The 11,970-nt window shown below is 40.3% G+C and overlaps 1 protein-coding gene across 1 annotated transcript; it reads left to right on the top strand.

Annotated features, from left to right (window-relative positions):
• The first annotated feature begins 5,222 nt into the window (after positions 1 to 5,222).
• Positions 5,223 to 11,572, top strand: LOC139712507 (transmembrane protein 180-like). The gene is made up of 5 exons (XM_071624322.1): positions 5,223 to 5,240; positions 6,276 to 7,203; positions 7,677 to 7,831; positions 8,548 to 8,631; positions 11,010 to 11,572. The coding sequence occupies exons 2-5, from the start codon at positions 6,298 to 6,300 to the stop codon at positions 11,287 to 11,289; spliced, it is 1,425 nt and encodes a 474-aa protein (XP_071480423.1). The 5' UTR covers positions 5,223 to 5,240; positions 6,276 to 6,297; the 3' UTR covers positions 11,290 to 11,572.
• Positions 11,573 to 11,970: the final 398 nt, after the last annotated feature.

Here is an 11,970-nt window from a genome sequence, read left to right as displayed (position 1 = left end):
AATGAAATGAACTATCAATCAGTCGCAATTAATTTCAATACCAAGCCGCCATATCGTAATCACTCTGGTTTATACCCCTGGTCAAAGGGAGACTCATGAGACATAACTTCTAAAATTATACGCTTTCTTCAAAATATTATAAGGATAATGTTCGGTGTCCATATAGCGTATAGGCCAAGGATATGCTGAAATTTTCTTTCTGATTTTGCTTTCTTCGCTGAATTTAAAAGGCAACTTATAAATAGACCGAACTTAGGGGGGCGGTTAGTCTGCGAGGGAGCGAAGCGACCGAGCCCGAGCGAGCGGAGCGAGCGAGGGGGGGGGGGGGGGGGGTGTTCCCCCTCCCACGGTAAGAATTTTTTGCATTTTGATGTTGCAAATGGTGCAATTTGATGCATGTTTTTGCGCGTTTTATCGACGTGAAACAGTAACATTAGTGTAAGGTAGCAGTATATTTTGATGTAGATTATTATTGAACAATTTGCCTATAAAATGATATCATAAAAATAATCTTCTTGTATTAATTCTTTTCACTGATATCATGAACGCGACTGAACCCGAGCGAGCGGAGCGAGCGAAGGAGGAGGGGGAGGGTGTGGGAGGGGGTGTACCCCCTCCCACGGTGAGAACTTTTTGCATTTTGATGTTGCAAATAGTGCAACTTGATGCATGTTTTTGCGTGTTTTAACGAGTTGAAACAGTCCCACTTGTTTAAGGTTCCAGTATATTTTGATGTAGATTATCATTGAACAATTTGCCTATAATATGGTATGATTTAAATACACTTCTTGTATTAATTCTTTTCACTGAATATCATGAACGCGACTGAACCCGAGCAAGCGGAGCGAGCGAAGGGAGAGGGGAGGGTGTGGGAGGGGGTGTCCCCCCTCCCACGGTGAGAATTTTTTGCATTTTGATGTTGCAAATGATGCAATTTGATGCATGTTTTTGCGCGTTTTATCGACGTGAAACAGTAACATTAGTGTAAGGTAGCAGTATATTTTGATGTAGATTATTATTGAACAATTTGCATATAAAATGGTATCATTAAAATAATCTTCTTGTATTAATTCTTTTCACTGAATATCATGAAAGCGACTGAACCCGAGCGAGCGGAGCGAGCGAAGGGGGAGGGGGAGGGTGTGGGAGGGGGGGGGTGTCCCCCTCCCACGGTGAGAACTTTTTGCATATTGATGTTGCAAAATGGTGCAATTTGATGCATGTTTTTGCGTGTTTTAACGAGTTGAAGCAGTCCCACTTGTTTGAGGTTGCAGTATATTTTAGTGTAGATTATTATAGAACAATTTGCCTATATTTAAATACACTTCTTGTATTAATTCTTACACTGAATATCATGAACGCTGTCTGTTCAGCAATCAAACAGAAAAAGCATGCACACGAGGTTGTAGATAGGGGCATATCCCCTCCCACACGAAGGGGATTTTGCGTTTTCAGACCTGAAATTCAGCGATCTGGTGCAAATTTTTGGTGCAATACTTTTTTATCGAAGTGTTAAAATCACGGAATTTAGCTCTTATTCCGAATGTGCACCATCTGTGTGTCAGTGTATAAAGTCTAGTGAGGTAGAGCTTAGGGGAAGGGGAATTCCGCCTCCCGCTCGCGGAGCTTTTGCGTTTTTAGAATTGAAATAAAGCGATCTGGGTATAGCCACAGTCTACTTCTATGCATGGCGGAAGGGGGGGGGGGAGGAGGGGCGGGTGAGCAGGGAGAAGGCGTGGGCTAGTGTTATCTCCACCTTTCCATTCCGATGGAGCTTTTGCCTTTTTAAGGTTGAAATTGAGATATCTCGTATATGCATATTTGATGGAATCAACATTTGGGAAATCAAAAAAAAAAAAAAAAAACTGATGGGGGGAGGGGACTGAGGGAGGAAAGGGTCGATTAAAAGGGGAAATTCCCCTTATACATGAGGGAACCTTGAGTTTTTGGAAGGTATGTGATAAGTCTTGTGTACTCAGAATTATTCATAATTTTTTTTTTTGTAAATCTAAAAAGTGTACTAAGCTAGGGAAAGAGGCACAGAGGGGGAGGGTTTGGGAGGGGGATACCCCCTCCCATGCACGAGAGATTTTGCATATTTTGAATTGAAATTCAACGATCTGGTACACACTTTGAGTGAAATATTCAAAAAAAATATCTTATTTGATGAAAGGTTGCAAAGGAGACCCGCTTCATGTGCATGCATACAGTATACACGCATTTTTTTTCCGCCTCCCAAATCCCCGGTCCAAATCTTAGGCCTGTGAATAAGAGGAAACCCTTTGAAGCTTTGCACCGTCTTAAATGCTACCTGATGGACTTTTTTTTTTCTTTCTATCTCTCGCTTCTTCTTTTTTTTTCTGCATAAAAATTCTATCAAAATGTCTCTTGGTTCGTTTGCCTCTGACCCCAACTTCTGACGGACCCTTCCTCTTCATTTCCATGCGTTACTCGATTCATGTTCGTTTCTTTTTCTAGCTCTCCGCCCTCTTGCGCCTCTAAATTTCTTTGACTATAATTATGTTCATGTCGTACAGGAAAATGAGATAATCACAATGCCACGCATTATAGTGAGTGACAAAAATACCACCAGTGGTGGATAATCACGTGAATAATCAATTTTGAAAGAATGCATGCGCCCTGTTGCAAACATTTCATTCAATATTATAGCATATTCGATAATAAAAGAAATGTTGCCAGTTGTTCTAAACATCGCGATTGCAATTCAAATTTCTATCACAATGGGGGGGGGGGGGGGGAACAGTCATTGATTTTTTTTTTGCATCATTACTTTTTCGAGTGGATTTAATTGAATGGGAACGTGAAATGCAGCGTCCACTTGCTATGATGATAGAGAGAGGGAGAGCTAGTGAAAGGGAGAGAGGGGGAGAGAGCTCCAAGAAAGGAGAAGACAGTATTCATATGCCATTTAAGTTAAATGGAATATTTTCCGCGTGGATCTCGCTGGTGTAAAATATTCAAAATATCGATTACTTCGAGGGGAACTGGGTATTTGCCCAGAGGTGATTTCTCAACAGTAGGCCTACTCTGCCCCCGAGACGAAATCGAGAGGCACATAGCCTAAATGAGAACTCCGCGAGGGCAAATAGTTTTCACCGAGACCCGAAAAGAAGCAGTCAGTATTAGTTTTATAAACCGCACCCCTTGCAGTTGTCATAAATTATAATTTCACAATGCCAATACGCGCATCTTGAAAAAACGCTATGGCTAGGACTGCCACGAAAACTATAATAGTGGCTGAGCAGCTTTGGCCAATCAGAACCGAGTATTCATCAAATGAGGTAGAATGTGAACACCGGATCAAAAAATGCGCTGCTAGAAAGAGCGCACGAAACAAATCCCAACCGAAATGTTGAATGCTTAGTTTTATTACCAATCTCTTTTTTCTTCTATATCAGCTAAGATTGAGTGTCCGGTGTGTATGCAATCTCAGTTTGGTGTTCAGTCACGGTTAAAGTTATCCTTGTTTACCGTTTTCCGTAAAATTATTATTTTTTCTTTGTAAGTGCATGTAAAGAAACGTATGATCTCGATAAAATCAAGAGTGTAATTTTTAGAAATCAGCCTCATGCTTTGATACGTCCTCATGCTTATCTCTATATATATATTTTTAATTCATCAAAGAAAATGAAACCATTCATTATGCATGTCGCTATGATGACGGCATTGGTAATTCACTGCATCTGGCCTATCCTCCTCATCATTAACTTTAACTATACCTCCCCCGCTCTTTCTCAGAGGAATGTGTTATGTGTTTTTGTATCTCTTTATTTTTTTTTCTTTCATCAGGAATAGGTCTTGTATTTTCTTTCGTTATATATATATGATATTATTTCATTATTCTTTTGTTATGATGCAAAGTTTCTGAAGTATGGTTTAATATGAGAGGCAGAAGAAAAAGTAGAAATAAGCAAAATTGTGTTTTAAATTACTTTCTTGCCGGTTGAAAATATCCATTCTACTTTGGCGTAAAATGTCGTTGAAAGTGATGCTGCAATGCCAAACCGCGAAAATCGTAAGAGTTGTTTGAGAGAGAATAATACGTATGGAATATTTGAAACTGCACACTTTTTTTTTGTAGCACGGACTTATTCTTGATAGATGAGTAGGAGTGAAAAGAAACTTTATTGCTGTAACACGACGTACGTAACGTGATACGAAAAATCGGTGATGACAAAATGAATGATATATACAATTCGCTCATTTTATAATTCACTTCTGATTGTGACGTAATTTCTCAAAAGATAATACTAGTATTGGATATGAATTGAATAATTTGGAGTTTGAAGAATGCACTTTAGTTCCCCCTCTTTCATTAATTGTTGTTTTTTTTTGTTGTTGTTGTATATATCTGCATTAGCAAGTGACCAAAAAAAAAAACCAAACAAACAAAAAACAAACAAACAACAACAACAAAATCATACTCAGGGGCCATGAAACGGCAGGGGGAGGGGGCTGGAGGTTGCAGGCCCCAACACTTTTGGCTCCGGTCAAAATAGATAGATAAAACAAAAACCCCTCACAACATCGTGAATTTCAATTTCCAAAGATTCCGCCCTTAGATTCAATCTTCCCGTCTAAGAGTTGGGGGGGGGGGGGGGGGGGGGGTAACATACTTTGACCCCCAGCAGTAGCAACCCCACCCAACATTGGAAAAAAAAAGTCCCATACTTAATATGCCTATGTATAGAATATGAAATATTGGGCATTTCGCTTTGTAGGGCCTATATACATGAGTTTTAACCAAAACGATATTAGAGTCTTTCTCTATTGAATAAAATCCAAAACAAACTCAACTGCATGCTCATAATTATAAACGATTATCAAAGAACTGAAAATAGAGATAGACCTTCTTCTCCTGACCAGAAATGCAGAGGAATCACAAGGCATCTCAAGCTATCCAGTTTCCTCCTGAAAGAAAACAATGGTATGTAATATCTAGGGTATATCATACTTGATTTGGAAATGATTTTTTTTTTTTTTTTCAGGGTGATGATTGATGATTCAGTTGGGTCTCTCAATGCACCGGTCGAGTTGCTTGTGTCTTCATGGTCGATGGGCGAGTTGTCTGATTACACCGGAAGTTATTTCTTGTTTGTTTGCATCAAAGAGATTATCTTTGGTTTGCATGCTAAACTGTACCAGTGTACCGCTCTTTGGCTGTACGTTCTGCTACGTTTAACGGGTTCTACGTGGCTTCTCAATCAATGCGCGAGAAGGTAAATGTTATGACGACTAAACTGATATTCAGATCACCGTTTCTTCTTATTTTCCTCAAACCTCCTCTTAGAGCTAAGCTTATTATTTGGAAACATTTTTCCTCTTCAAATATTGGATGCTGGACCGGGACCCTGCCCTGGCGGCTGGCTGGTCAAACGTTCGGTCACCGAATGAAGCGTGTGCCCTGTAGTCCCATTCATATGTATTCACTGAATGAGTTTCAATCGTTGTTCATATTCACTTTGGCCCCTTACTTCGCCCTTTTTGCCATTTCGAGTGATTTTGTCTCTGGGATGGAGGTCAGACATCTAAGACTGCTCGCTCGTTAAGTGAGATTGGCATAATTAACTCGTTCCGTTCCATATATGTACCGGTATAAATTACCCCGGGTAGATCTAGACTAGTCTAGTAGGTAGGTTCTATATGGAAGCCTGGTGCACCGGGAGTGGTGGCCTCGCCTCTGACTGGCTCTGGTGGCAGTCTGGAATTCAATAATTGCTTGAGTTTGGGTTTCAAAATTCAGTAACATTAACATTCTAACACTTAACAGCATCAGTATGAAACGGGTTAATTGCCCCAGCACTTTCAGTCGTCTTCACTTCATCACTCATGTTCATGTTGTAAATCATAATTGGGAAATTTCTCATTTTAAATCTAGGGCAGTAGACCTCGATGTGGAACCTAACTTAGTTTGGGTGATGTATCACTCAAAATCAAATTGCTAGAAGAAATTACAAATTAATATAAGAATTTAGATATATACAGTGTAGACACAGCCATATTTCCAATTGCATGCTTCTGGCATGCACCTAAATATGTGGATTTCTAGAACAAAGTATAAAGGAGCAATCCGCACATTCTATTAAGAATCAATTGGACTAGGCACCCTTATTGTTGCAATGTGCCTAATGTCTTCTGAAGAAATGAATGTGATGTGAAAACCTAATCCCCCCCCCCCCTCTCATTCTTTGTATTTGAATTATGTATGTTTGTGAATAATTTTATTGTCTATTAAATTATTACCATTGCAACAGGTGAATCTTCTGGCTGTCCAGGATGCGGCAACTCGTGAACAGGAATGCCTTTGCATATTCCATGACCTCACTGGCAGCAGTTCTCATGAACTCTGTCTTCCGCTTCTACTATGTACACCTGTTCACGGAACACTACCACATTTCGGAGACGTGGTTTCACACGGCCCAGGTCATATACATGATCTGGAATGCCGTCAATGATCCACTCTTTGCCTACTGGCAGGACAACTCGAGCTTCAAAGCCTTCCGGTCCCGACGGCACTCCATCATGTACGGGGCCCCGATCTTTGCAGTGTGCTTCCTCCTGCCATGGTTCCCATGGAAACACTACGAGGCTAATGAGTGGATGATCGGTGTCCACCTCACGGTGTCCCTGTGCTGCTATGACGCCCTCTTCACATTCGTTCTACTGGCGCACTGTGCCCTGTATGCAGAAATATCCACCCACCATGAGGATAGGCTCAGACTCACAAGATATGCCCAGGTGGCCTCTCTTCTTGGTTCTACTTCCGTGCTTGTCAGTGAATTTGTCTCTGATAATTTGAACAACTTCCATTCATTCCAGCTGTGGTGTGTAGTGGTCGCATTTTTCAGCTGGGCGGCCATGAACTACACAGGGCAGCATGTGCGGACACGCTTCGAACTTCAGCCACAGGTCCAAGAAGATGAGGGGAAACTAAATATGGAGAAGAAATCAATCGGACACGCTAAGCAGACAGGCTCAGTTGCATTGTCCTTTGACCAGGCAAAACAAATTATATGCAATCGGAACTTCTTGATTTTTGTCTTCACCAACTTCTGCCAGATTCTTCACATGGAATACGGCGCTAATTTTCTCTCAGCCTTTGTCACCCAGCTCATTCCAGAATCTGACCTTTCACACTTCTTCAGAAAAGCTCTGTTTGGTTCAACATTTATCCTACCACAGGTAATTGATCCCAGAGTCTTTGTAGTGAGTCTCTGGCTGAATGTTTGATCTTGCACAATTGAATACTAGTAACTTTTTACAGTATGACTGTCAGTCATCTGTCGGAGCAAGAAACAAAGAGTTTAAAAGTTGAATTTGTGTGAAAATGTTTTATTTGTCATTAGAATTATGAAACAAAATAAGGAATTAAACTCCATATGTTAGGACCTCTGGAAGTGCTGTTACTTATCATATTGACACTCCATGCAGGTATCAGTTCTTGAGTTATCAATTTATAATGGCTGTCATATAGCATTTCATGGAAACAAATGGATGCTCAGTTATACGGGTCAGTATGGACAGAATATGTGCAGTATATTTGAATGTAAAGACTTTTACATATATGCTTGGCCCAGTTTGCAAGGTTGATTAGCAGCAACCTTTTGTGCCCTCTGTGGATACCCTAATTGGTATTTCCTTGTGCCATCTTTCAGCTCCTGGTCCTGTTTCTGAGCACCTTTGTGTCCCAGTTTGGATACTACCAAGTCATCAGGGTGTCTCTCTTCGTCAAGGTCTTCTCTGCCGTACTGATGTTGATCATCGGTTCCCACCACACCCATATCATGGTCTTCTTCTTTCTTGTTGACAGGTAAGTCTTGCCTGTTGCTCTGATTTAACAGAATCTGCCGAGCTGAAGTCACAGATTCAGCCATTTATTAGTGAAATGAGAAATGGGAGAAAGCCTAGGCTAGGAACAATGTTGGATAATTGAAAACCTGTAAAAAAGTCCTAGCAATATAAAAAAAAGATGTAATCCATTTAAATCCGTCCAAAAGGTGTAATTTCTTTCATCATTTATTCTTATATTTCTGTGTGATGGTATAAAGTAGTATTGTGCATGTCATACCTGTGTTATGCTTAGAAAAGGCAAACCAAGGAACTTTAGATACACAGTGCCAGGAAATGTGGGATCACCACAGCTTTACTCAAAGACAAAATGTTGGAATTCCATTTTTTCTGGAAGCAAAGGGAATCATTTCCTAGATGGAACAAAGAATAATATGTGCTGACACCTGAATCTTATTGTAGTCAGTTGCTTTATGACTGCAATATGTGATTTCAGGAGACTGAACTGGTAAAGTTGACTTTATGTTCCATCTTGTGCTTATTATGAAAATCTTCCCCTAAAAGAAAACAAAAACTGTTTGATGTTCCTGTGAAGGTTGTAGGTATCTGAGGTGCAGTTGTTGTATGTAGCAGGACTAGGAGGAGGGGAAGGGGGCAGGGTTCCTCCTGTTTCTGAATCTGATGGAATCAAATAAGTGTATATACCAGATGTTTATCTTTCCCCCTTTAAATACACAGGAGCCTTCCTGATGCCATCTTCAGCTTCTTCAACCTCTCCCTCTCTGATATCATCGATGAAGATCAAGAAAGATTCAGGAGACTGTGAGTTCCTCGGATATGATCATGTGGCTCTTTGGCCCGAATTCACGAAGGTGGTACAAATGAAACCATGGTTTAAACCATGGACAAAAACCATGGAGCGCCAAGTGTCGCATGGTATATTTCGTTACGAAATCAGTCATATCGTCGATGAAATGATTATTTTGTAACACAATGACATTTTGTAACTAAGTGAACATTTCGTCCACGAAATGATAATTTCATTAATGAAACGGTCATTTTGTCGACGAAATGACCAATTTTGTAACGAAATATTCCATGCGACACTTGACGCTCCATGGTTTTTGTCCATGGTTTAAACCATGGTTTCATTTGTACCACCTTCATGAATTGGGGCCTTTGAGTTTAGATTTTGAATATCTGTGCTCTTAATGTGACAGTGTGTTTTAGGTTATGGCATCACACTTCCTTAAAGTCATTGGCAAATTTGTAGGGAATGTCCTTACTGTCTTCTACATGGTAGGATTGCAGCAACTTGTTATCTACAACAGAAATTTTTTGAAAAGGCAAACAACTTCTGTAAAGTGCAATCCTATAACATGTTAATAAAAGTAAAATCAGATCAACAGAATGTAGAATTTTCATCAGAATCTGACGTATGATAGGAGAATTAAACTTTCAAACATGCAGTTTGGAAGAGGTAATGACATCATGTCATAAATCTTCCTTTAGTTTGATGTGATGAGCTTACCACTGTGTTCAACACACCCGTAAGATGCTGTGCATGTAGGAAAGCTGCCTTTAATTGTTCAATGGAAACCCAAACTTACTGCTCCAGTGAGCATCTCTCTGTGAACGTTGCTCTGTGGATCAGAAGTCTGCCTTGAGCCGTAAGCCCAAGTTTACGACTCTAACACCGAGTATCACTTAAGGCTGTGTTACACCTGGGAACCTCAAGTGGATATAAGGTGTATATCGTAGCATTGTTTTTTATTGCAGAAAACTGTGTTAAGGTGTGACCCAAAATTGAACATTATATGGAGATTACATAGCTTATTTTAATAGTAGTTGATAGCACTGGTATATATTTGAAATCTTTCTTCAGCAAATTCATAAAGAATGAGCGCACTGGAATAAACAGCGTGTAAACATCCTGGAAATATCGATCGAAGAACCAGCTCATTAGTTAAATTAAAGGAATCATTGCAAAGATATCACGATTCTATTTCTATAGCCTTTCTTTTGGCGCATAGTAGGAAACATCGAACAGTCAATTATAGTGTACTTGATCAAATATCCAATGTTCCCTGAACAATAAAAAAAGGATTGACTATTCAGTCAATTAAAAATGCAATCACAGAAATACATGAAAGGTCTTGTATGCCCAGACAAATTCACTACGAGTAGGACCAATGAGATGCAGTCATCACCTGGTTAGACAGCAAAATACAACGTGTAATGACAATTAATTTCAGTTCATGCTCATCAAAACTGCTTATTACTTTTCAAAGTTTTGGTTATCAACATTCGTTCGTGGGTGTATTTTGTTTGTTTGTTTGTTTTGTGTGTTTTTCCCTCGTGAAAGACGTAATGATTTCTTCGTATCGAACGTAAACTGCATGTTTACCGTAAACAAGCCATTCAGCTCAGCTCAGCTATGGCGCATTTGATCCATCGAACTTGCAGTAACCACTTATAGGCAGGAGCACGTGGCGCATTCCTTTAAACTTGAAAGTGAAGCCACGTGTTTGCACATCGGCGCTTCCACACACAGTGCGGCATTTTGCGATCATCGTTACAGCAGACTTTCCGATTCCAGTCAGGGGAAAAGGAATTGGAATACCTCTGAAAATACTGATGTTTAAAGTCCAATAAAATGAAAAAAGCCTGAAAACAACGCATGATTATGTTTTAATAGTAAACAATAATTGGAAACACAGAACAGAGTTTTGCATCCGCTCACACAGAAGCTCTCTTGAGAAGATGAAAGCATTCCCCGTCCCCTGCTAGATAGTGGAAGCTTCCATAATCAGCCCAGCAAGTTTTTGGAGGTACATACTTGCACTTGTACACATTCATTGCGAGAAAGCAATCAATCAACGCTGAACATTGCGTAGTTTGGCATCTTTATCGTGCTGGTGACCAGCTTCGGCATGTGTCATAACGTTATGTTTAGAGCCTGTAGGCCTCATAAGTTGACGAGTTTAATTCAAAATAGCAAAAAGAGGGAGATTGAAAAAATACGAATTCTGGTGGAAAAATACGAATTTTGGAGCTGCTGAGTACTAATTTGTGCTTCCAAAGGGTGGCAGCTCTGGCAGTGGTAATGATCTGATACATCTGCAAATTGAATGAAAAGGTCTCCATTGACAACAATGAGACTGAAGTGTTCATTTGATTTCCCATTTGCACTTGCCCAGGAGCCCGCTGTCCTCGAGCGTGTTTGGCTACAATGCCCTCTTCACCAAGCCAGCTTCCTCCCTGGCTCCCATGGCCATCGTCACCATCCTCAACAGGTATGGCTACCAGGATCTACAGGAGGAGAAGCTCTCCCTTGGGGACACCATCGAGCTCCGGGGCATCATGTTCTGGATCGCCTGCCTCGTTCCCATGGCGATTGGCACCTTGCAGCTCCTCGTGTGGCAGGGCTACAGTCTCCGCAGCAGCCACATCATCGTCGCCAAGCATGTGGAATCGTAGTGTTCCTGTAGGGAGCCGTCGATGAGAGTAAAGCAGATCGAGCGGACAAACGAGCAACATATGTAGCTGTAAGTTAGGATGTAGAGTGAGGTGTGTGGACATTTTTGCTAATGTTGTGCTCAGCTGAATTAGCACAAGAGGTAGAATATGAAAACATTGAAATATGCATAGAACCACTCATCCTCGACCTTGTAAGCAAAATCTGAAATTAGGTCATAAAAATATTAATTGTGCATGCAAAAATATCCAATTTTACAGCAGTGTATTCACATTTTACACCATTGTAGAGACATTTTGATACAGTTTAAATTTCAGCATGTGGTCATGGAATGGCAGGTGTACAACATCATATGTTTTCCCCATAAAATGTCAAACATGGCCCTTTTTTCCCTTTTTAACTGAAATGAGTTCCAGAGCAAAATTAAAAAAGAAAAAAAAAAAGGGGGGGGGGGGGGAGTGGTGCCATGAAATACAGTGTACGAGTGTATATTTTTCTCCTCACTTCCATTACTTTCACTGAATATCAAGAAAAAGACATCTGTACTGTAAAAGTGGAAATTTTCTTGCATTAGGTGTGACATGAACATATTGCAAAAATAAAAGCATGCAGTTTGTTTTGCTTGCCTTATTTGTTTTGGTTCTGTAGAATTAATTGCATCTCACGTGGCCAAGTGTTAAGAT

Source organism: Diadema antillarum, unplaced genomic scaffold, assembly GCF_040938485.1.
Source record: "Diadema antillarum isolate AM-2024a unplaced genomic scaffold, OU_Dant_1.0 seq00001814_RagTag, whole genome shotgun sequence".
NCBI classification, from domain to species: domain Eukaryota; kingdom Metazoa; phylum Echinodermata; class Echinoidea; order Diadematoida; family Diadematidae; genus Diadema; species Diadema antillarum.
This window is presented reverse-complemented; position numbering and strand designations above follow the sequence as displayed.